General features: G+C 37.0%; 1 protein-coding gene across 1 annotated transcript; it reads left to right on the top strand.

The window, feature by feature from the left end:
• The first annotated feature begins 714 nt into the window (after positions 1-714).
• Positions 715-6,669, top strand: LOC127119506 (beta-1,3-galactosyltransferase GALT1). Its single transcript, XM_051049745.1, has 8 exons — positions 715-883; positions 2,670-3,799; positions 4,222-4,457; positions 4,548-4,829; positions 5,127-5,255; positions 5,323-5,502; positions 5,889-5,996; positions 6,116-6,669. The coding sequence occupies exons 2-8, from the start codon at positions 3,034-3,036 to the stop codon at positions 6,329-6,331; spliced, it is 1,917 nt and encodes a 638-aa protein (XP_050905702.1). The 5' UTR covers positions 715-883; positions 2,670-3,033; the 3' UTR covers positions 6,332-6,669.
• The last annotated feature ends 20,591 nt before the right edge of the window (positions 6,670-27,260 follow it).

Raw genomic sequence — 27,260 nt, 5'->3', positions numbered from 1 at the left:
AAGTTTTACGTGTTTTAACTTATAATTTCAGTTTGTAATAGGAATTTCCATTTAATTTGATTAAGGGAATATATTAGTTAAACGCGTAAGAATTAAGAAAAATGTTCAGTTAGGCAAAACCAAGGGATTTGGTTTCTAGATTCCACCAAGGAAAACAAGGTGTCTTCGGCTGTGTTTGGGACATTACGAATACTCCAAGAGTAAATGGACCAGGTCAAGAACAAAGAAAATTAATACACATAATATCAATTCTAAAATATAACAAAAAAAATAATCCATTAAGTTTGTAATTTATTTCCAAAATTTAAGAAATTCATATTTAAAAGCCAAGATCAATATTTTTAAAAGTCATAATCAATTAATATGCACAATTCTTTAAACCCTCTTTAAAAAGTTTATTATTTCTATTTTAGATATTAAAAAATTAAATAATATTAAAATATTTTAATTGTAAAAATACTTATTTTATATAATAATATTTCCCAAAGACTCGTTAACTTGACTTAGCAATTTTTGTTTTTGCTTACAAATATTTATTTACATATTTACCTTCCATTTCAAACTAAAAAAATCTAATAACCCCGAAGAAAAGGTGTCCGAATGTCTTGTGTTTTTACTTTTCAATACCGACTCTTTTTTTAATATATTCATATATTTTTTTTAATTTTTATTTCTCTGTCAATCATTCATACTACACGTATTAAGTTTGAACAGAGAAGAAATTAAAAAGACACAAAATCAGAAAGAAACTTCAAACTTCTAAAACAAAGAAATAACACCAGCACAAATTATTATTATATTTCCCTCTCTCTCTCTCTCTCTCTCTCTCACTTCACTTTCTCTCTCTGCATTTTCCGCCATTTTCACAAGAAAACCTCAGAAGGTAAAACGATTCTCTCACTCGCTTTCTCTTTCAATGCTTTACATTGCGATTCTACTTCCTTTTCACACTCTCCCTGCTCGATTCTTTCTAATTTCTTCCAATTTATTTCTGATTTTTCACTTCTTTTGCTCCATTTGACTCCGCTTTTACTTGCTTTTCTTTCAGATGCTTGCTTGTATGTACACTTTAATTCTTCCTGAAATTAACTTCAATTTTATATAACTGTTTTAGTTTAATGCTAATTTTTGTTCATGATTTTGTTCTCAAGTTCATGATTCGATTTTGTAATGATTCATACTTTTTCTGCTTTGGCATTTGATTTGGAGATCGACTACTTTAGGAAGAAGCTCATAGATTAACGCGTTTACTATATTTTTATTATATATTTATCCATAAAAATATATAAATAAGTATTTTCTTTTGTATATGCATTTCTAAATTTAATGCTTAATTTGTAAAAAGGTGAAGCGATGAACATAGTAAGATCTGAGTTTAAATTGATAATAGTTGATTGCAGTAGGGTTTTGTGATTCTAATTAATGTATTATTTGAGATTACAATTGAATTTAATTGAACTTTTTCTGTGATTTAAGTGTCGTCAAATTATTAGTCAGTTTATCTTTGTTCTATTAAATATTTTCATTTTCACTTTTTTTTTTAGTTCTAGTTATTAGTATTATTTTTTTGTATATGTTAACGTTTCTAAATATGAATTACCGTAGTGCTATGTTGACCAAATGGTGGTTGTTTGCTTAGGTAGGGTATTGACTGGTCAACATTTATTGCTAGAAAACTTTATTTGAATTGGCTTCACTAGAATGCTGGTGAGGGGATTGACTAACAACAGAAAAATGTTTAGAAAATACTAATATCTTCATGATATTAGCAAATAATAAATTCCTAAAGCCATGATAAATTTTAAGTTTGAAAGAAGTTATGATTCATATTGCCTCATGGCAGTGTAAATAATTCAACATTTTTTGAGATGGTGTTTGAATTTGGTTACTATTCATATATTGGTGGAATTAATTATGGTCTGAAACCAATTCAGGAAATTAGTATATGCACACAAAACTGAAAACTGAACAAAATCAAACATGATATGTTAGTGGATTTAATTATGGCCTGAAACCGATTTCAACAAGAGCAGGGAAGAAGATGAGCACTAAGAATTATTGTTGTTGTTCAGTCTTGGAGCTTCTTTTTTTCATAACTATAATCTTAATCTAATTTCTTTTAACACTGTAGAGAGTTTACATGAATATACAATTCTTGTATTTTACTTGGATTACCCACTTAGAGATACTCAATGCTATTGATAAGATCCAAAACACAAGCTTTGCTGAAAACATAAATAGTAGAATTACGTTAAATCAATTATGGCCATTAACTGATTGTAACAGAATGTAAGAACCTGTAACAAAATCATAACAGACTCCTAGATGCTTTGGTATGTGTAATGTAAATCACTTGTAAAAAATTTTGAGACACTTGAACATGATACAAATAATACCATATGTACTATACATATTACAAGATTTGTTCGGTAGAAAGTCGTTCATCTTTTGCTTTAAATCTAGTTAGTAATGATTTGTAGTGTTTCCATTCTATTCTTTTTGTAGTATCCTTACAAAAAGGTGATAAGTTTCTTTAAGGTATAAAAGATCAAAAACTTGCTTTTGGTTTGGATTAATCTTATTGACAGAGCTCCGTGTTTGAGTTATTTTATCCCCATCTGCTGCATATATAAAGATATAATTGTGTAAACTTATTGTTTTGTATACAGGTTCAGCGTGCTTGCTACATTTGATTTGCTTTTGATATGATTTTCAAGGTGATGTCTCAGTATACAAACATGCTTCTAAAGGCTGGTAGTTGGTACTTGGTTTCAGATTGAGAACAGACATGAAAAAATAAGTGAATCTCGCATAGCTATCTAGCAAAGTTTCACTACACATGCTTCCATATATCTAATAAGAACTTTTACAATATTTGTGTTCCTTATCTGTTTCTATTCTACCATTTCTCTCTCCACAATTATTATAAGAAGTTGTCTGAAAGACAATGATCAATTTGGTTGTAGTTTGACATTCTCATGATCAAGTACCATAAAGTCGTAGGGATATTGCTTCATTCATAGGAGCATCAAGATGAAGAAATTGTATGGAGGAGTTCTGATTGCCTCATCGTTTACACTTTTTATGCTTATGATTCTGCGATATGGGGTCATGAAAAATCCTATTAGTGAAGGTTATTTGATCATACCTGTCTCTAATAATGGTACTAATCCTCTAGAATGGATAAATCCGGTGATTCCGACTGCTATTCAAAATCCAGATGGTAGTTCTCAAGTTATTTCTGCGGACATTTTAGTATCTAGCCTCTTTGCCAAGAACAGCTTTTCCAAAAAAGAACAACAAACTCTGCAAACATGGAACCACTTGAAACACTTAATTGGTCATGTTCAGGGTTTACCTAGTGCAGCAGACGCTATCAAGGAAGCTGCCAATGCATGGAATAGTCTTGTTTCTTCAGTTGAAGAGCAAAAGCAAGGTCATGCAAATGATAGTTCAAGAGCAAAAGAGAAACAGTGTCCCCATTTTCTTAATAAAATGAATTATTCTGAACTTGGTAATAGTAGCTACAGACTGCAAGTACCTTGTGGTCTGACACAGGGTTCTTCCATTACTGTAATTGGCACTCCAAATGGTATTCTAGGTAATTTTCGGATAGACTTGACTGGAGAACCAATCCCTGGGGAGCCTGATCCTCCAGTTATCTTGCACTACAATGTTAGGCTTCATGGTGATCAAATCACTGAAGATCCAGTAATTGTCCAAAACACCTGGACATTAGCTCATGATTGGGGTGAAGAGGAGCGTTGTCCATCCCCTGATTCTGAAGAGGTTAAGAAAGGTGAAAAATACTCTCATTAATATCCATAGGAATTCATGTTCATCATAATTGAATCCAAAGTTTCCTCTTATGATTCTGAAATAAATCATAATTGATGTCAAGGTTCCTCTAATGATTCTGAAATCAAATTTTAATATATTTGAGTTCAATGATGGCCGAAGAGTATTTGTTCTATAACAAAAAGGCCCTTCTGCTTAGTTTTATTAGCCAATTAACTCGCAGTTGCAACAGATTTGAGTCTTTTCTACCTTTTAATCTAATTATTTTTCTATCAATATTCATAATCACCGTTCCTCTTCTATATAGTTTGTAGTGCTAAAACTTAATTTGTTAACTTTTTGCTGATCCAGATGTTGTATATGCCATAAAGTGCATTTACACTACTTTTAACTTCCTTTATTTATTGCTGTTTTATATGCCAGTTGATGAGCTGGAACAGTGCAATAAGATTGTAGGCAAGAATATTAGCCAACTTTACATAGGCGGCATGCATTCCCACACTTCAAGACAAATATCAGCTGCTGAAGAGCAATCAATTAAGAGAAAATATTTTCCTTTTAAGCAAGGTTACCCATTTGTCGCAACTATTAGGGTGGGATCAGAGGGAATCCAGATGACAGTTGATGGAAAACACATATCTTCATTTGCTTTCCGTGAAGTACTTTCTTTCTCTCTTGCTTTTCATTTTTTAATATTATTGAATAAGTGTGTTTAAATATGCTGACTAATTTTGCTGGTTATGATTCAGACCTTGGAGCCATGGCTTGTAAGTGAGATAAGAATTTCAGGGGACCTAAAATTAGCATCCATTCTTGCAAGTGGTCTGCCTACATCAGAGGATTCAGAGCATATTGTTGATCTGGAGCTATTGAAATCAAGTCCTGTATCTGCACAGGCACCGTTGGATCTCTTCATTGGTGTTTTCTCTACAGCCAACAATTTTAAGCGAAGGATGTCTGTTAGAAGAACCTGGATGCAGTATAATGCAGTTAGATCAAATACAACGGCTGTGCGCTTCTTTGTTGGTTTGGTGGGTGTTACTTGTGATCTTCTCACTTGATTCTAAATAAGTAGAATTGGGGAAAGATCGTCTATCATATCATAATATAAAATTGATTTTTCTTTGTACTTTTCTGAATTAGTGGTCTTGGAACTTAGAAATTTGTTTCATTAACAATAAACAAAATGTGCTAACATATTTGTTTCCATTTGAGCCTTTTGTTTTCAGTATCTATACAGACATGATATTTTGATATGTAGAATTCTCTGTTAATAGTGTTAAATGAAGGACTTTGCTGAATTAAAGCTCATGTTTGATTTGATGCAGCATAAAAGCCAAATAGTTAATGAAGAATTATGGAAAGAAGCACAAACGTATGGAGACATACAGTTGATGCCATTTGTTGACTACTACAGCCTCATCACCTGGAAGTCTTTAGCAATCTGCATTTTTGGGGTAATGTCTTGTCTTTTCTTTGACTTGGAAAATCATTCATCTCTCATTGACTTTATCTTTTGAACAGACACAGGTTGTTTCAGCAAAGTTTATCATGAAGACAGATGATGATGCATTTGTTCGTGTAGATGAAGTGCTAGGCTCTTTGCAGAGGATCAATGTGGCTCACGGTTTGCTATACGGACTCATCAATTCTGATTCCCAGCCTCATCGAAATCCTGATAGCAAATGGTACATCAGTACAGAGGTAGAGATCTCCTTTCTTACTTGAACAATCTTCCTTCCATTTCATTTACATTATTAGTTTCTGATTGAAAGTTAATGGTATATGCAATATTTGTTGATTGAGCCTGCTTGTAAATAGATTTTGGATGAATCTATTATAGTTAATGTTATTTCCTGTGGTTGGATTGAAACTTGATTCTGCAGTCGCGGGCCATGGGCTGATGCATTTTTATCAATTATCATATGCTTATTATCAGAAAATGGAAATCTCCCTAGGTGAAAAAGTATTTACTGAGATTGGACTGAATGAACTGCTTATTTGCTACACTGTTGGAATGAAACTTTATTGTGCATTTCCTCTTTTTTATTTATTATTTTCAACTAATGTAACATTAACTTATTGTAAAGGAATGGAGCGAAGAAAGCTATCCTCCATGGGCACATGGCCCCGGCTATGTGATCTCACATGACATAGCAAAGGCAGTCTACAAGAAATACAGAGAGAATCATTTGAAGGTATGTAAAATCCTTTAATTGTTCAAAATGTAAAAAATGCTAGTGGGGCTCTAAAGATTTTATGCAAAAAGCATCGGAGGCATACATGAACACTTGGCAATTCTAAAACTGTTTTGCAGATGTTTAAATTAGAAGATGTTGCAATGGGAATCTGGATCGCAGAAATGAAGAAGGAAGGTCTAAAAGTTCGATACGAAAATGAGGGCAGAGTTTATAACGAGGGTTGCAAGGATGGTTATGTGGTTGCCCATTATCAAGGTCCAAGGGAGATGCTATGTTTGTGGCACAAACTTGAGGAATTAAAACGTGCAACATGCTGTGGTGATAGGAGGTGACTACTGAATGCTGACTAACCAAGATCCCACTTCTGATAAAGAATTTCCCACTTTTTTGTATAATAAATAGTAGAATAGTTAGCTAGCCAGATATGATTAGGAATAGGTATTAGTAGGGCATATATGTAAGTCATAGATTCGTTTAAGTAAATCTGATGATTGTCCTATGTAGAGAGAGGGAGAGATTTGTATAGAGCTGCCAATTAGAAATGGGTTATCAAATTTTCCCGTCTGATCAATTTTTTGATTGGAAACATGCCATTGTAGAAAGAAACCTCAAATAGTTTAATGTGCCAGTACTGCAATAGTTAAGTAATTTTTACTCAATTACTCACTCAGTCATGCCTTCTTAGTGTTATTCCCAGTGTCATTCAAATTGTAGCATGTGTGGGAAAGTAGTATTAAACTTGCATTCCATGTTATATTTTGCTTACTAAAATATGTTTACATATTTGTGACTTCTCATTTGTAAGATGGGAATGGTGATATTTATTTACCAGCTTGACAAAAAGTGATGGAAATAATACTATTTTAGGATAAAAATAAAAAAATATTCTATTTTTCTTACAAATATAACAATATGATGAGAAACATTATTTTTCTCTCTCTTTTTATTGAGCGTCAATTATATAGATAGTTTCTATTTTAAAATCATCAAATAGTATTCATATTTTCTTGTTTCTCACACTTTGTAGAGAAGACTTTAAATGAGGCAAGTTATTCTTTCATAAAATGGCAAAAATGTCATGTAATTCAGAATTTAACACCATTTAGTATTTTAACATGTTTATAGGAAAATTTCAACCCATACCCCATCATCTATTTTTTTTGGAAATTATAAATAATAAATGTCATGGGCATATTCCAATATGATAAAATTGAGCTTTTGAATTAATGATAATAAATACATTGTAAATAGTCTCATATAGAAAGTGGAGCTAACATTAAAAGCATTTATAAAGACATTGAAACATTAAACTTACCAAAGGAGTCAAAGAGGATAAGGTGCCACATTGACATATGTGGTGGTTTCAAACATTATGCCACATGTCACATCCGAACAACTCTTCGCCGGTGTAGCCACCGGGTCCGAGGGCGTGGGCGTAGAGACGTTAGTGGCGGCTTGTACACTATGTCTTAGATCCTGACTTAGCACCAATTCCTGAACCATCAGAAAATGAATCTGAAGAAGCCAAGAAAGAGCGCAAGAAACGTAGAGGACGAACTGTTATGCTGTGGACATATTCTGAATACACTGTCTGATCGTCTCTACGACCTCTATGCGGATAATCTGTCTGCAACAGAAATCTGGAAAGCGCTCGAATTCAAGTTCAAGGCCGAAGAGGGAGGTACGAAGAAGTTTTTAATTTCTAAATATTTTGATTTTAAATTTATAGACTGCAAGCTCATTCTTCCCCAAGTGCATGAGTTGTAAGTCCTCGTGAATAAAATAAAAGCGGTGAAAATAAACATCCCTGAGACCTTTCAAGTCGGCTGAGGACTTCTCTTTGAAGAAAATCCAGAAACATCTTCGAATCGAGGGGAATCGAAGGAGAGGGAGAAATCAGAATCTACGAGTCTTTCTAAAGTCAATGTCGTGACCACCAAAGGAAAGAAGAAACATGATGACTGATCAGTCACCATTTATGCTAGACAGTCCACTATTTAACCGTAAATAAGTCAGGTAAACTGTGTAAATTGAAGCATTTTTCATTAGATATAAGCTCAATTCTATAATATTAAGTGTGTTGTTACTTATGAGTTTCTTGAGGATATTTTACGCTTTTTGGTATGTTAGCAGGTAAAAAGCTAGTTTGGAAGCTCGGGAAAATCAAATGTAAGATGCCAAATCGAGCCCGAGCAAGAAAACGGAAGAAAAAGCCAATTTTTGGAGAACCTGCTGTCCATACGCGTATGGCCTTACATGATACGCGTATGGACCTTCCCAGTACGCGTAGCATACGCAAATGACCAGAGGGATGGAAAATTCAGCCAAAAGACCAGCTTCTGGTGATACGCGTACCAGTCTGGGCAATACGCGTACCAGTCTGGGCAATACGCGTATCAGAGGCTGTGTACGTGCAGTACGCGTTTGAGACCAGCCAATACGCGTATGGGACAGCTCAATACGCGTATGGAGCACAAAATCAGGAAAAATCCAACTGAAGAGCTATTAAGAGGCCAGACCACGATTTTCCGGGGGTTGGACAATTTTTGGAGAGAAAAGACGCGTTTTGAGAGCTGGAGACTCAACGAATATCCAAGGATTCATATGTTCAAGAGTTTTCCGACTATTGAAGATTGATTCCTCACGAAATTCTGTAATGACAACAATATTAATCTTTGTTTTTACTTTTATTATGAGTAGCTAAACCCCCCATTGCTAGGGGGGTGACCCTGATTCTGAATGTGACAGATTTGATGTTTATGAAAGTATTGCTTATTTCTTCTTTTCCATTAATTTGTTCTTATCGCCGTTCTTTGTGCTTTATTCGTCGGACCAACGAATGATGATTAATATGAATAGTGTAAGCTGGACAGCAATTATTCATTGACCTGGATAAGAACTTTGGATAGTAAAAATAACCTAGGACTAGGGATTTTCTATCTGACCGGTAATTCTTGATATGTGAATGCTTGAGTATGAACCTAATTGTTTATGGACATAGTAATTAGGTTACATAATCAAAGGTCTATTACTAAGGACTTAGGAATAGATACCCTTGAGGACCGGAATTAATTTGACAGGAATATTGTCTAAGTCTTCATAAATTATATCTGTTACAGGAAGATTCATTCACCGAACCCTAGCAATCTTCTCTCATTTGTATCTCGTTCAACCTTTTTACTTGTTTTCTTTATTTGAAATTGGTAGGATAATTACTCACCACACAAAAACCAAAGGCTTTTGTCTAATTGAAACAATCTATAAACTCTGTATTGTCAAGCAGTCCTTGAGATCGACAAACGGGGAAATTCCCTTTTATTACTACAGTGAGAAAAATAGTACACTTGCTATTTTCCCATCAAGTTTTTGGCGCCGTTGCCGAGGACTGCCAAAGATAGTAGAGTTTATTAATTTATTTTCAATTAGAATTTTGTTGCTCTGCATCAAAAATTTTATTTATTGTTAATTGTATTTTTATTATCATTATAACTAACTTCTGTCTAATCTGTGTATGCGAGGTAAGGCCTCAGCTGATTTTCATTTTGACGCAGAACCAGAGAGAACATTGCGCAAAAAGCTCAGAGAAGCGAGAAGAAAGAAACTGGCCAACTCTGACACCGAAGAACCGGCCACACCTGTCACACCAGTTTCTGTTCACTCCGAAAAATCTGAGTCAGACACAGATTCACATCCAGATACTGAAAACATGGCTGCAGATCCACCTCCAGCGGAAAGACTTTTAGGTGATTATGGCAGACAGAATAACCCAACAGTGCGGTTGACCATTGTTAACCAACCTGTTAATGTTGCCCACTTCCAGTTACATCCCTCAACTATCCGCCAGTTAGAAAGCAAACCTTTTGCAGGAAAGATCAATGAGGATGCAAACAAGCATCTGCAGAGGTTTCTGACTATGACTACATCATTAAAAATTGATGGGCATTCTGAAGAGGCAAAGAGATTGGTCATGTTCCCATTCACGTTATCTGAGGACGCTGAGGAATGGTTCTATTCCCTACCCGCCGGAAGCATTACTACTTGGCAACAAATGGAAACAGCATTCTTGAACGAATATTTTCCTGCTTCTGTGTATATCCGTAAGAGGTATGACATTGTGAATTTTAAACAGAAAGACGGAGAGACACTTGGAGATGCATACAAAAGATTCAAGAGATGTTTAGTTGCATGTCCTACACATAATCTGGATGAAACTGAACAAATGCAGAATTTTGTAAACGGGCTGAAAATGAAAACTAAGCAACTCATTGATACAGCTGCTGGTGGCTCATCTAATTTTTCAACAGCAACCGGTATCAAAAAGATCATCGAAGCTATTGCAGCAAATGAGCATTTGGAATTATATGACCGTACTGTGAATCAGCCAGAGGGAAAAGTTGACTTGAAATTAGCAAATCAGGTGGTGAAAATGGAAGACCAGGTTGCTGCTGAGGTTGAAAGAAGATTGAAAGCTATGAATTTAGGTACCCAGACTGTTGCTCAAGTGCAACCGGTTCCGACCATGATTTGTGAGATTTGTAGTGGACCACACTTTACCATGCATTGTGTTGCAACCGCAGAACAAGTGCAAGCTATAAATTACTTGAGGCAGAATAATCCCTACTCAAATACTTATAATCCGGGGTGGAAAAATCATCCTAATTTCTCTTGGAAAGATCAGCAGGGTAATATTCAGAACCAAGGACCTCCACAACAACAACCACCGTACCAACAGCAACCTTATCAGCAACAGGTACCGAAGAAAGCGGATTGGGAGATTGCTATAGAGAAGATGGCAACTCATAATATGCAATTTCAGGAGGAAACCAGGAATAATCAGAAAAGCACCAATGCATCCATTAAAAATCTGGAGATTCAATTGGGTCAGATAGCACAACATATAACAAATTCCCAAATACCAGGTGCATTACCTAGTGCAACTGTGACAAATCCGAGGGAGCACAATAATGTGAGTGCGGTAACAACAAGAAGCGGGAAATCTGTTGAAGATCTTAAGAAGAAGGATGAAGAAGAAGATCAATTGCTTGAAGTGGACCTGGAAATCTTAGAAAACAAGACACCAACTGAGGAAGAAAGTGTGACACTGCCGGTGGTGCAAGAAAAGCTACCTGAACCAAAACCCATCATTAAGCTTCCATTCCCACAAAGAAACAAAAAGAAGAAGCAAGATGAGAAAAATTTTCAGAAATTCATGGAGTTGTTCAGGAAACTAGAAATCAATATTCCATTCTCTGAGGCACTCGAGCAGATGCCTATCTATGCGAAGTTCATGAAAGACATCATCTCCAAGAAGCGCACCACTGACACTGACCCTGTTATATTAACTGAAACTTGTAGTGCTATTTTGCAGGGTATGAAGATTCCAGTAAAGAAGCCAGATAGAGGTTCTGTGACCATCCCGTGTACCATTGGAGATAGGTCTTTTAAAAGGGCGCTGATTGATTTGGGGGCTAGTGTTAGCCTTATGCCTCTGTCTATTTACAGGAAGCTGGGAATTGGAAATGTTCAGGATACCAGAATGACACTTCAATTTGCTGACCACTCAGTGAAGAGACCTTTTGGGGTAGTTGAGGATGTTCTGGTCAAAGTTGATAAATTTGTTTTTCCTGTTGATTTTGTAATTTTGGAAATGCCAGAAGATGAAGAGATACCTCTGATTCTGGGAAGACCTTTCTTAGAAACAGGTAGATGCATGATAGACATTGAGGGAGGTACCTTGACCCTAAAGGTATATGATGAAGAACTCAGAATTGATGTCCGGGAAACTATGAAACATAAATAGGAGATGTGTACAAACCACTCTGTTGAAGTAATTGATCAAATGGTAACTAGCACAATGCAAAGAAAGTTTCCTGAATTACCATTGGAAAGAGTTCTTAGTCTTTCGGTCAGAGAGATTGAAGAGAATGATGATGAAAAAGAAAAAGAAGTGCTTGCCATGCTGGATACACAACCTCTTTGGATGAAATCCAAACCACGTCGGTGGGAGGATCTGAGATCTCCACCAGAATTAGAAAATGAAAAGGTAAGTAAACCAGGTATAAATTTTGAATTAAAACAATTGCCTGTAAATCTTAAATATGTCTTTCTAGGATCTGGAACAAATTATCCTGCTATTATCAGTTCTGAGCTAAATGCCATAGATGAGGAAAAGTTAATACAGGTACTAAAGAAGCATAAGAGTGCTATTGGGTGGACTATTGAGGATTTAAAAGGTATTAGCCCCACAGTATGCATGCATAAGATACTGATGGAGGATAATCAGAAACCGGTGGTGCAACCACAGAGGAGGTTAAACCCAGCAATGAAAGAAGTGGTAAGGAAAGAGGTTGTAAAGTTGTTAGATTCGGGAATGATTTACCCCATTTCTGACAGCTCGTGGGTGAGTCCAGTGCATGTGGTACCCAAGAAAGGAGGAACCACAGTAATTTTAAATGAAAAGAATGAACTGATCCCAACCCGCACAGTGACAGGGTGGCGAGTATGCATCGATTACAGAAGACTGAACACTGCAACAAGAAAGGACCATTTTCCTCTCCCGTTTATTGATCAAATGTTAGAAAGACTTGCAGGTCATGAGTATTATTGCTTTCTGGATGGATATTCGGGATACAACCAAATTGCTGTAGCCCCGGAAGATCAGGAAAAAATTGCATTTACCTGTCCTTATGGTATTTTCGCTTACAGACGGATGCCATTTGGGCTGTGCAATGCCCCAGCTACTTTTCAGAGATGTATGACATCTATATTCTCCGACATGCTTGAGAAGTATATGGAGGTGTTTATGGATGATTTCTCTGTGTTTGGTTCTTCTTTTGATAATTGTTTAGCTAACTTGTCTCTTGTTTTGCAAAGATGTCAGGAAACTAACCTTATTCTCAATTGGGAGAAATGTCATTTCATGGTGCAGGAAGGAATTGTGCTAGGACACAAAATTTCCCACAAAGGAATTGAAGTGGATAAAGCCAAAGTGGAGGTGATAGCTAACCTCCCACCTCCTGTGAATGAAAAAGGGATAAGGAGTTTTTTGGGTCATGCAGGTTTTTATCGCAGGTTTATCAGAGACTTCTCAAAAGTCGCAAAACCGTTGACTGATTTGCTAGTCAAAGACAAGCAATTTAATTTTGATAAAAACTGCATGGTAGCTTTCGAAACTTTAAAGAGTAAGTTGATCAGTGCACCTGTTGTAATCGCCCCCGATTGGTCCTTGCCTTTCGAAATAATGTGTGATGCAAGTGACCTTGCTGTGGGGGCTGTCCTAGGACAGAGAAAGGACAAATTATTGCATGTGATTTATTATGCTAGTCATGTCCTTAACCCGGCCCAAATGAATTATGCAACTACCGAAAAGGAGTTGTTAGCCGTGGTTTATGCTTTTGACAAATTTAGATCATATTTGCTTGGTTCAAAAGTCATTGTGTATACTGATCATGCTGCTTTAAAGTATTTGTTTGCTAAGCAGGAATCAAAGCCGAGACTTTTAAGATGGATCCTCCTCCTTCAGGAGTTTGATTTGGAAATCAAAGACAAAAAGGGGTGCGAGAACACGGTCGCGGATCACTTATCTCGCATGTCCCCAATCAAAGAAACTGAGGAGGATCATCCTATTCGGGACACATTCGTTGATGAGAAAATACTTGCTGTTCAGGAGATACCATGGTTTGCTGACTATGCGAACTATGTGGTAGGTGGGGTTATACCTGATGACTTTAATTCTCACCAAAAGAAAAAGTTTCTTTATGATTGCAGGTTATACCTATGGGATGATCCATTTCTCTAAAAAAAGGGAGTGGATGGTTTGATCAGAAGATGTGTTCCAGAAAGAGAGCAAGCCGATATTCTGAAAGCTTGTCATAATTCAGAGTATGGTGGACATTTCAGTGGAGATAGAACTGCAGCAAAAGTCCTCCAATCAGGTTTGTATTGGCCGTCACTATTCAAGGATGCAAATTCTATAGTCCGAGAATGTGACAGGTGCCAACGAATGGGTAACATTACAAAACGGAATCAGATGCCGCAAAACTCCATGCTAGAAGTGGAGCTGTTTGATGTTTGGGGAATTGATTTTATGGGACCCTTTCCGCCATCATCTGGTAAGAATTACATATTGGTGGCGGTCGATTATGTGTCAAAGTGGGTAGAAGCTGTGGCATTGCCAACAAATGATGCTAAAGTGGTGGTGAAGTTCTTGAGGCATAACATCTTCTCTAGGTTTGGGGTACCACGGGCTTTAATTAGTGACCAAGGTACGCATTTTATAAATAAACTCTTGGAGAATCTGTTGAAGAAGTATAATGTAAAACATAAGATAGCCACACCATATCACCCCCAGACGAGTGGGCAAGTGGAAGTATCCAACCGTCAAATAAAGCAAATCTTAGAAAAGACGGTAAGTGCTTCTCGGAAAGATTGGTCAGTAAAGCTGGATGATGCATTGTGGGCATACAGGACTGCATTTAAAACACCAATAGGTATGTCCCCCTATCAATTAGTTTACGGTAAGGCTTGTCATTTACCACTCGAACTCGAGCACAGAGCTTTCTGGGCCTCCAAATTCCTAAACTGTGATCTTTTTAAAGCTGGTGAATCCCGAATTCTTCAACTTCATGAGTTGGAAGAATTCAGGAATCAAGCTTATGAAAATGCCAAAATTTACAAAGAACAAACAAAAAAATGGCATGATCAAAAGATACAGAAGAGGGAATTTCGGGAGGGACAACTTGTACTGCTATTTAATTCCAGGTTGAAGCTGTTCCAAGGGAAATTGAGGTCAAGATGGTCAGGACCATTCGTCATTAACAAAGTACTTCCTTATGGAGCAATAGAGCTTAAAAATGAGAAGAATGGCGACACCTTTAAAGTCAATGGTCAGAGGTTGAAACCATACAATCCCGGTGAAGGGGGACCGATTGAAACTGTTAAACTCATCTGAGTATGAGGTGTCCCGTCGAGCCATGCGACGTTAAACGAAGCGCTGCTTGGGAGGCAACCCAAGGGAGGTTTGATTGTAGCGTCATTTTATTTTTGCCGAGTCAGTTTTTTTTTAGAAAATCAAAGAAATGAAAACAAAAAGAAATTTTTTTTGAAAATGAATCTGCCAATACGCGTATGGGTCTTATGATACGCGTATTGGACACCAAAAATGCACGCCTCTGGTGAAACGCGTATGATACGCGTATAGACGAAGCATACGCGTATGATACGCGTAAGGGACCAGGCCATACGCGTATTACCTTATGATACGTGATCTGTTACGCAGATCATGTTTTACACTTGTTTCAGCAGCGTATGACACGCGTATGGCAGAGTGATACGCGTAAGGTACGCGTAAGGGAGCCTGATACGCGTATTGGCAGCGTATCATACGCGTATCAGTTTTATGGGGCTGCATATATAGTTTTTGTCCGTACGGACTTCATTTTCTCACTTTTTCATTACGTATTTTCTGCGTATTACTGTGATTTTTCTCTGTTTTCTTCTTTTTTCCTTCAGTCCACAGATTAATATCATGTCTCAATCACCAAACGAGATCAACACATTCCGTACCACCTACCATGAAGATCGATATGAGCAAATCAAGAATCGCAACATGGTCGAAGAAAAACATTGGATGTATCAGAATGACACGTATCCAGAGGTCACTAATATTCTGAAAAAGCAGAAGCTGATATACTTCAATGACAAAATCCAACCGGTTTCACTGGATCTGATCTGGGAGTTCTATGCCAATGCACTACGGGTAACATCTGATGAGGAAGACCCCACAGGGAATGCATCGTTCGTTTCATGGGTAAGGGGCAAAGTGATAAAATATGATGGGAAGACGATTAACAGTGTGCTGAAATGCAAGTTCTATGATTCTGTTTGCCCATTTGCCGAAATGAAACGGTCTGACAAGAACTACTGGCCTTACACTGATATGAAGAACTCACTGATTAGGCCAGGTCACGATTGGGCACCCACTTCAAAAATTTCTCCGGCGAAGATTATGGTGGTTGATCTCGCTCCGATTCCTAAGGCATTGGCTTATTTCATTCATCACAATTTGAGTACGAATCGGAGCGGGTCAGAATTGATATCCGAACGTGCCCTGCTTCTCCATCAGATCCTGCATCAGAAACAAGTGAATATTGGACAGATCATCGCTGCTGATATGGATGACATCGCTCAGTCGCCTAAGAAATCCTTAGGCCACGCGACTGTGATTTACCTGCTGTGCAAGAAAGCGGGTGTTCCGGATTTCCCTGATTCGCTGATGTTGCGACCGGCTGCACCGCTGAACGCCCATTGGATGAAGGAGCGGACGGTCACAGATGATCCGCCCCGACCTCTGAGGCAACCACGAGACAGGGAGGGAAGCACCAGTGCTCCGCACCAGGAGGCTCAGCCGAATGCAGCAGAGACACAGCCACCTCAGCCTCCTCCAATTGATGAGAACTCCAGAGAGTACCGGATGCAGATGTCCCAGTTTTGTGTTATGCAGGATTTCTATTTTCAGTATGGGCTGTCAGGGAGAGTTCTGACTCATCAGACTGATCTGTGGGAGGAGGCACAACGCTTCAGAGATAGATTCTCGGGACCGCCTCCAGCACCTCATTTTGGCCAGTTCACCTTTCCTTGGTGGAACCAGCCAGTTCAGATAGGGGGAGAGATTCCGCAGCAGCCACCGCACCAGACACCCCCATCAGCAGCAGCAGTCTCCGTCGGGCCACACAGAGACGTTGACGCCTATCCCTGCCTTCGCACGAGGGCAGACTATCTTGGATCCGACAGATATGATTAACTTTGATACCCATATGCAGGACGGTGGTCAGAGTGATTGATTTTGCTTGTTGTTTTTGTACTTTTGTTTTTTTTTGTGTAATTTTTGTTTTTTTTAGTTAGTTATTCAGTTTTTAATTTCTGTTGCTTTGATGTAACCACCTATTATGGGTTGACTTATTCTAATGAATTTGATTTGGTTTACCTCCAGTTTCCTGTTTATTGCATTAGATACGTGACTATGTCTGGCTATTGGTTTTCTTGATCACGTACACCAACTACTTGGGCGTTCTCTCTTTCAGTCCCCTGACTGTAGATACTGTTGTTTATGATTGGACGCACTAGTTAAGATTAACATCAGAACCACGAGCATGAGCTTTGAACTCAGAGGTATGATAGAACAAGTCAGCTTAACCCGTCCTGGTGAGTTCATAAAAAGCCAAACACTTATTATCATATGAGCGATATCAGGTATGTCTTTATCAATCTTGGTTTGCGTACGTTCTTTTGTTATTATTAGCTGTACGAATACACACACTGAGGCATGTTTTTTGTTATCACCTAGAGCCTTTCTAGCCATCCCATTATTATTATTATCCATTATTTTACCCTGTTGAGCCTTTAATCATTTATTGTTGATATACCCGTTTTTTTTTCTAAACCCATGACCTTGGACCTATCTTACCCTGTTTAGAGTATGTGAGAATTGATTTCATATCTACGTTTCTATCTAAGTTTGGGGTTGCTGTTGGTATAGCAATCTTTAAGTTTGGGGTAGCTTTGCAGTACATGAATAGTATGTGAATGTCGTATAAAAAAAAAAAAAAAAAAAGAAAGGAAAAAAAATAAGAATAAAAAGAAAGAAAGAGGAAAGCGAAGAACAGCTTTTGAAAGATGCTACATTCACTAGAAATAAAAGGAAAAGAGGATTGCATAACCCTACAGGAATAATAACAAAGAAACGTAGTAAGAGAATGATTGCATGTACTCTGAACCAACAAAAAAAATAAAATAATAATAATAATAATAAACATAAACCCTAGGTTCCACTTTCATAGCCTACCTAAACCCAAGCCCCGTTACAACCCTAAAAGACCTCAAAAAGTGTGTGTGATTGTACATGTTGATAGGATGAGAGAATTTATTCAAACTGTTGATTTGATATTGCATATTGTGATTTGAGAGTGATAACACTTTAACCCAGAGAGACTTGGTGAGAGTGTGATATAAGCTGACAGGTAAAGTCATATCTCTGAGGGAAAGAGTTTCTAGCTCGGCGGCTATGTGGAAGAATCAGAAAACCTGAAAAACATCAAGAGGTCCAGTGCGAAAAATTTCAGCAGTATTGTGGTAAGAACTGTTTTACAGTAAGTTTGGGGTGACATGATCTTTGATGGTAATAAAATGTTACTTGAGGACAAGCAACAAGCTAAGTTTGGGGTTGTGATCAGTCACCATTTATGCTAGACAGTCCACTATTTAACCGTAAATAAGTCAGGTAAACTGTGTAAATTGAAGCATTTTTCGTTAGATATAAGCTCAATTCTATAATATTAAGTGTGTTGTTACTTATGAGTTTCTTGAGGATATTTTACGCTTTTTGGTATGTTAGCAGGTAAAAAGCTAGTTTGGAAGCTCGGGAAAATCAAATGTAAGATGCCAAATCGAGCCCGAGCAAGAAAACGGAAGAAAAAGCCAATTTTTGGAGAACCTGCTGTCCATACGCGTATGGCCTTACATGACACGCGTATGGACCTTCCCAGTACGCGTAGCATACGCAAATGACCAGAGGGATGGAAAATTCAGCCAAAAGACCAGCTTCTGGTGATACGCGTACCAGTCTGGGCAATACGCGTACCAGTCTGGGCAATACGCGTACCAGTCTGGGCAATACGCGTATCAGAGGCTGTGTACGTGCAGTACGCGTTTGAGACCAGCCAATACGCGTATGGGACAGCTCAATACGCGTATGGAGCACAAAATCAGGAAAAATCCAACTGAAGAGCTATTAAGAGGCCAAACCACGATTTTCCGGGGGTTGGACATTTTTTGGAGAGAAAAGACGCGTTTTGAGAGCTGGAGACTCAACGAATATCCAAGGATTCATATGTTCAAGAGTTTTCCGACTATTGAAGATTGATTCCTCACAAAATTCTGTAATGACAACAATATTAATCTTTGTTTTTACTTTTATTATGAGTAGCTAAACCCCCCATTGCTAGGGGGGTGACCCTGATTCTGAATGTGACAGATTTGTTGTTTATGAAAGTATTGCTTATTTCTTCTTTTCCATTAATTTGTTCTTATCGCCGCTCTTTGTGCTTTATTCGTCGGACCAACGAATGATGATTAATATGAATAGTGTAAGCTGGACAGCAATTATTCATTGACCTGGATAAGAACTTTGGATAGTAAAAATAACCTAGGACTAGGGATTTTCTATCTGACCGGTAATTCTTGATATGTGAATGCTTGAGTATGAACCTAATTGTTTATGGACATAGTAATTAGGTTACATAATCAAAGGTCTATTACTAAGGACTTAGGAATAGATACCCTTGAGGACCGGAATTAATTTGACAGGAATATTGTCTAAGTCTTCATAAATTATATCTGTTACAGGAAGATTCATTCACCGAACCCTAGCAATCTTCTCTCATTTGTATCTCGTTCAACCTTTTTACTTGTTTTCTTTATTTGAAATTGGTAGGATAATTACTCACCACACAAAAACCAAAGGCTTTTGTCTAATTGAAACAATCTATAAACTCTGTATTGTCAAGCAGTCCTTGAGATCGACAAACGGGGAAATTCCCTTTTATTACTACAGTGAGAAAAATAGTACACTTGCTATTTTCCCATCAATTACATAAAGAGTCATCTTGGACCAAAAAAGGAACATGATAAGTTCAAGAATGCTGGCGGTCATAAGGGTCCGAAAAGCAAATGTTTTGTTTGTGGAAAACTTGGACACTATGCTAGAGATTGCAGGCACAACAAGTCAAAAAACGAGATCAATGCAGTTCATGCAAATGATGACATAATTGCTACAGTAAGTGAAATTATGGCAATCAAAGGAAAAGTTCAAGGTTGGTGGTATGATACATGCGCTACGGTGCACGTCTCTTATGACAAGGCTGTTTTCAAAACCTATTTTGAGACAAATGATGGACAAGAAGTGCATATGGGAAATGAAGTACGATCTAAAGTTGTTGGAACCGGATTGGTCGAACTCAACTTCACCTCAGGAAAGAAAGTCACTCTCGTCAATGTGCTTCATGTCCCGGACATGAATAGGAATCTTGTTAGTGGGGACTTATTGGAAAAATCGGGCATTAAATCTGTTTATGAATCGGGCAAACTTATATTGACCCGTAATGGTGTATTTGTTGGAAAAGGATATTCCGCTGAAAGAATGATCAAATTATGTATTGTCGACAATATTACTAATGAAATTTCTACTTCCGCTTACATGCTTGAATCTGTTTCTTTCAGGCATAATAGACTAGCACATTTCAATATTAGTTATATGAAAAGACTAATTAAATTTGGATTGATTTCATGTAATATAAATGATTTCAAAAAATGTGAATTATGTGTTAAATCAAAGATGATTAAGAAACCTTTCAAAAGTGTTGAAAGAAATACAAATCTACTTGATCTTGTACACTCAGATTTGTGTGAATCCAATGGCATGTTAACCCGCGGGGGAAATATATATTTTATTACATTCATCGATGATTCTTCTAGATACACACATGTATATCTCTTAAAGCATAAAGATGATGCTTTTAATGTCTTTAATATTTATAAAGCAGAAGTGGAAAACCAATTAAGTAGAAGTATTAAAGTCCTTAGGAGTGATAGGGGCGATGAATACTTTTCTACTGAATTCGATGTATTTTGTGAAGAACACGACATAATACATGAATGTTCGGCACCTCGCACCTCGCAACAAAATGGCATGGACGAAAGAAAGAATCGAACATATCAAGAGATGATGAATGCCATGTTGATGCTTTCTGAATTACCCCTCAATTTGTGGGGCGAGGCCTTATTATCCGCTTGCCATATAATTAATAGAATTCCTTTAAATAAAACCGGTATTTCTCCATATGAGACATGGAAAGGAAGAGCACCAAATATCGATTACTTTAAAGTGTGGGGGTGTGTGGCTTACTACAAAAATATGGATCCTAAAAGAACCAAGTTAGGTCCTCGAGGGATAAGATGTGCTTTTGTAGGATATGCACAAAATAGTAAAGCATATAGACTCTTAAATTTAGATACTAATATAATTATAGAATCCTGGGATGTAGAATTCTTTGAAAATCTTGTCACCAAGGATAAAGAATCAGAGTCGGCTGCAACTAAAGAATCTTGTGGAAAAGATTCCTCTCAGATTGTAGAAATACAACCTGAAGGCACCTCTCGAATCATTGAGTCACAACCCGAGCCTATGATAATCAAAAGAGTCCGGAAAATAAAGAATCTAGGACCAGACGAAATTGATCCTCAATTTATTTCCTTTTATCTAGTTGAAGGAAATTTCAAGAATTTCGTACAAAGTATTCCGGTCATTCTTCAATTAGGAGATGATCCTGAAACTTACAAGGAAGCAATAACTTCAAGGGACTCCTCCTTTTGGAAGGACGCTATCCAAGATGAAATGGATTCAATTGTTTCAAACCACACTTGGGAACTTGTTGACTTACCAAAGGGATCAAGGTCCATTGGATGCAAGTGGGTGTTTAAAAAGAAATATCATAGTGATGGTACCTTAAACACTTATAAGGCCAAATTAGTGACAAAAGGATTTAGACAAAAGGAATGTATAAATTAATTTGACACATATGCACCAGTAACAAGGACAACCACAATTAGATTGTTGTTTGCCTTAGCCTCTTTAAATGACCTTATAGTTCATCAGATGGATGTTAAAACAGCATTCCTAAATGGAGATCTTGATGAGGAAATCTACATGGAACAACCAGAAGGCTACGTGCTTCCTGGAAATGAACTAAAAGTGTGTAAGCTTGTCAAATCCTTATATGGCTTAAAACAAGCACCAAAACAATGACATCAAAAATTTGATTCCATGATACTTTCAAATGGATTTATTCCTAATTCTTGTGACAAGTGTTTATACACAAAAGTGTGCAAAACCACTGTGATATTTCTTTGCCTCTATGTTGATGACATGCTAATAATTAGCAACGACTTGAATGGAATTCTAGAGACAAAGAGGTTTCTAACTTCCACTTTCAAAATGAAAGATCTTGGACCTAGCGACACAATTCTAGGGATAAAAGTTAAGCGAAATAGTGGGGGTTATGAACTTAGTCAAACACACTATATTTAGAAAATGCTTGATAAGTTCAAACACCTAAAATTTAAGGAAGTAACACTCCATTTGATCATGTCGTCAAACTTCAAAAGAACAATGGAAGAGTAATAGCTCAATTCGAATATGCAAGTGCAATAGGGTGTCTTATGTACTTAATGCAATGTACCAGGCCCGATATATCATTTGCAGTTAGTAAAATGAGTAGATTTACTAGTAATCCAAGTAATGAACACTGGAAGGCAATCACTAGGATTTTTGGCTATCTACTGAAAACCAAAAACCTTGGCCTTCATTATGGTAGGTTCCCTACCGTACTAGAAGGATATATTGATGCGAGTTGGATATCTAACGTTGGAGATCATAAATCTACAACTGGATGAATATTTATACTAGCTGGAGGAGTAGTTTCTTGGAAGAGCAAGAAACAAACATACATTACTCTTTCGACCATGGAATCAGAGTTTGTGGCTCTCGCTTCCGCTGGTCAAGAAGCAGAATGGTTGAGGGATCTTCTGTTGGAAGTTCTATTGGCTAAAGATAATATTTCAAAGGTGATGATACACTGCGATAGCCAAGCCACTTTAGCAAGAGCGTTCAGCGAAGTGTATAATGGAAAGTCTAGGCACATAGGACTTAGACATTCGTTTGTGAGGAAAATGATTAAGGATGGAATCATTTCACTCACCTATATACGAACAAGCTATAATTTGACCGATCCATTTACTAAGCCATTGGCTAGAGACTTAGCAAAAACAACCTCGAGAGGCATGAAGTTGAAACTCCTTGAATAAGAGTTCCAACGACGGCGACAACCCAATCTTATGTTAACAGAACATTAACTTCAAGATTCAATGGGTAACAACAAGTCGTTGATTTGGATGTAAGTCAGGCATTGGGAAATAATGTTGACTATTTTAAATAGAGGGTTGAGGTTTTCAAAACCTCTTAATGAAGTTCATAACCGAGGAAAAGTATCTCATGGAAAAGGATCCAACATGAACTTCACCTATGTGAATTTCGAGATGGTGCCGTCTCAAATTGAGAGTTGGAGTTTCTCTCATGAAAAATTCTTGAAACAGGATATCATATGGCCATAAATAAGTGTTAAACGAGATATGTAGAGGAAGAATCTTTAAAGAGTGTGTGTAAGGTAACACCGGTCTAATCATATGGATTAATGGTTTAAAAGTATTGATACCTAATACTCTGATTAAGCTTTGTGTTATCCTCACTAAGGTTAAGTTTTAAATCGAAAGATACCTGACTGTATTAACACTCTTTATATCTCATTTTCTGGAATTAGTTTTGTCAGTATTAGAACAAGTAGAGGATTATTGGAAATTATAAACAATAATTGCCATGTGTATGTTCCAATATGACAAAATTGAGCTTTTGAGTTAATGACAATAAATGCATTCAAATAGTCCCACATAGAAAGTAGAGCTAACATTAAAAGCATTTATAAAGACATTGAAACATTAAACCACCAAATGAGCCAAAGAGGATAAGGCGCCACATGGACATATGTGGTGGTCCCAAGCATTATGCCACATGTCACATATGAACAATCCCTCGCTGGTGTAGCCATCAACGACACCGGCTCCGGGTCCGGGTCCGAGGGCGTAGGCGTAGAGGCGCTAGTGGCGGTTAAAGTAAAAGGTTTCAAATCTAAAAAACTAGAATTTTAGAATGTATTATAAAATTCTAAAAATATATCTCACATTCATGTGTACATTATTTTAATTCTAGATATAACACACTTTCGATCGTCATTAACTTAAGGTGATAAAGTGTTTGCAGTCTCTCACCGTCTAACCAACACGAACAAATACCTCCAATAACATTTAGCATCAAATCTCAATTTTATAAAATTCTAAAAATATATCTCACATTCATGTGTACATTATTTTAATTCTAGATATAACAAACTTTCGATCATCATTAACTTAAGGTGATAAAGTGTTTGCAGTCTCTCACCGTCTAACCAACACGAACAAATACATCCAATAACATTTAGCATCAAATCTCAATTCACATCCTTATTTGTGAATCAGAAAGATCTTCCCATATCAAATATATTTTTCTTTTCATAGAGTAAAATTTCACATATTCTTAGTTATAACTTTTTTCCGACTCTAAGACATCAAAAAGAGTGCTTGAAATACTTTTAAGGAAAATGAGTTTGTTCACGATTCAACCTGAATCCATTTAATCTTTTCGAAATTTCTAACACTATTCCCCTATTCCTACAATAAATTTATTTTGACCAAAATATCCTTATATAATTAATTTATTAAAAATTAAATAATATTATAAAAATTGATTATCGAAACATTTTTGCAAAGTCTTCCGGTACAAAAAAAAATTGAAAAATGATTATCGAAACTCTTTTGCAAAGTCTTATGATACACAAAAATTGACTACCGAAACTCTTTTACAAAGTCTTCCGGTACAAAAAAAAGTTAAAAATATACTTAGAAAAATGACTATCGAAACTCTTTTGCAAAGTCTCCCGGTACATAAAAATTGACTATCGGAAGTCTTTTGCAAATTCTTCCGGTACAAAAAAAAAAATTCTCAAAAACTGACTACCGGAACTCTTTTGCAAAGTCTTCTGTTACACAAGAATTGACTACCGGATTTTTTTTACAAAGTTTTCCGGTACAATTAATATGCAAAAAATGACATATAAATTTAAATGGTCAAAATAAGTCATCAGTCGATACATAATGAAGTCGAAATACACAATAAAGTAGAAATAAGTCAATAAAATACAATCGATAAGAATCCAAAATACAAATACTATATACTATTGTGTATGCCGAACTACATCTCATTGGGCTCCTTTACCCCGTTCTCCGACGTTGTTTCCGGTACATCAGTGCCTCTCGTGCCTCCGTCATAATGGCATCTATGACTCGTCTCACCTCAGACCCATCAGGGAAGATACCTCTATCAATGTCTGCCTACGAAATCTCCATAATGCGACGACATCTAGGCAAGACATTATGAGCATGATCTAAAATTTTCTGCTCCTCTTCTAATATCTCTTGATGATCTGCCCTCAGTGGATCTCCTAAAGCAATATGCACCATATACGGATGTGACACCCTGAAGAACCACCTGATGTATCCGTCAACATAGCTCCAATCGCTCTCAGCTACAGTACTATGTGCCTCCTCCTGTACCAGATGACTAAGATAATCATAAAACATGACATCCATATCTCTATGTGTCATAATAGAAGAAGCAAAGACAATAGGGTGTTTAGGAATAGTTTGAGTGTAGCCGAACTGCCGCATGACCCGCTCAAGAAAATGAAGAAATATCAGATAGTCTACCATCAACTCGAGTGCCTCGTCTTTGCTAATCCTCCCATGATCTAGAAGTTTCCCCTTAATCGGAAGATGCAACAAATACAACACATTGTCGAGTGTGATAGACATCTCACTAAGTGGTAGATGAAATGATGACGTCTCATTGTGCTCTCTCTCCACGAATGCATTAAGCATCCCGTGGTTGACCGTAACATAACTGGTCTTTCACAAGTCTTTCATCATAAATATGGACAAAGAAGCCTGAAATCACTCGTCATTAGGCTGAGGCAAGTCAGTAATATTTCGCCCATGATTAATAAATTTCAGCGGATCACGTGAAGGTTGAGAAAAACAAGAAAGGGGGTTTGAATTGTTTTGGAAATAAAAAACTTTTTCAAAAATCAAAACACACAAAATTTTATACTAGTTCGCTTGAAATTCAAAGTTACTCCAGTCCACCCAGCCAAGGTGATTTCGCCTTCAAAAAGGACTTAATCCACTAATCTTGAAAGATTACACAACCAAACGTCTAACAGAATAATCTCTTAGCCCTCTCAAGTATTCAGACTGCACAGTGTCACTTGAGGAAATAGTTTGAGCAAGAGTGAGTTGTAATGTAAAGTGCTTCTAACAAAAAGCAAATATTGCAAAAAATAAAAGAACAAAATCTTTTCACGTAAGAGCAGTAGCTCGTGAAAATGAGAGAGGATGAATGAGATTTCGGTGTGTCTCAGGTGTATTCTCTTGTGAGGTAATCCGTCCTTTATATAGTCGTTGTGAAGGACCGTTGGAGTGATGACATAATCTTGGTCATTAAAGAATAATTAATTTCATTACTCTTTTTGTTTCTTTCTAAAACCATTTTGTTCGCCTCATTATTCCCTTCTTTAAATACTTTCTTTCCATAATGAGATTCTCTTTGGTTACGCGTTCTGAACTGGTGAGTCTGTGTCAGAGTCTTGATATATCAAATTTATCTTCAGAGGATGATTATGTCTGACTTCATCAGAGCTTCTCAGTGCTCTAGACTTCTTAAGTATCAGAGTCTGGATTCAGTAGTCTTTTAACGGAGCTTCTGACTTCTAAGTGTTATGCTGGTATCTGCTTTGGTCAAAGTCAGAACCTTCTGGATGTATCCTTTCTGAGTGGCATCTGATCATCGAATATCTGACAATTCTGTATCTGATGTATGGTCAGAGTCCTGCGTAAATGTTCAGAGTCCTGCACACTAAGAAAAAATCTCGTTAGAGTACCATTTTTGTTTCATCCTTTGTTATCATCAAAATCTTAGAGATATATTGTAGAACCAATTTTGTTCTTACAATCTCCCCCTTTTTGTTGATGACAAAACAATTCAGATTAAAGATGGAACATTTAAAGAAATCCTTAGATCAGATATTGCAGTGGGCTCCCCCTGAGTTAGATCTTTGGATAGCTCAGAAGTTCTTACCGAACCTTCCATGGTTTGGTGATTTTAGCTACTTTTCTGCATATCTTAAGTCATTGATTTTGTAATAGTTTATTGAACATGTTTGCCGTGCTTGAGAGGAATTAATTATGTTTTCATTAGAGCTGTTTTAGTTCTCCCCCTTTTTGTCAGAATCAAAAAGATATAGCAAAAAAAGTTGATATTGATAGATAAGCATATACAGATAAGCACATAAGTCAGAAAGCAGAAAACAAGAAGTAGACATCAAAACATAGAAAGCAACAAGCAAAGATAGCCTAGGTGCCTAAGGGTTTGAAGGTGGAGGCATCCTCTGGAGCAGCTGGGGCAACATGTTCTGAATGTTAACGTTCTGTTGGTCCAGTCTGGCT

The sequence above is a fragment of the Lathyrus oleraceus genome, chromosome 2 (assembly GCF_024323335.1).
Source record: "Lathyrus oleraceus cultivar Zhongwan6 chromosome 2, CAAS_Psat_ZW6_1.0, whole genome shotgun sequence".
In the NCBI taxonomy this organism is placed as follows: domain Eukaryota; kingdom Viridiplantae; phylum Streptophyta; class Magnoliopsida; order Fabales; family Fabaceae; genus Lathyrus; species Lathyrus oleraceus.
The sequence above is the reverse complement of the archived record's forward strand: the minus strand, read 5'-3'. Positions and strand labels throughout refer to the sequence as shown.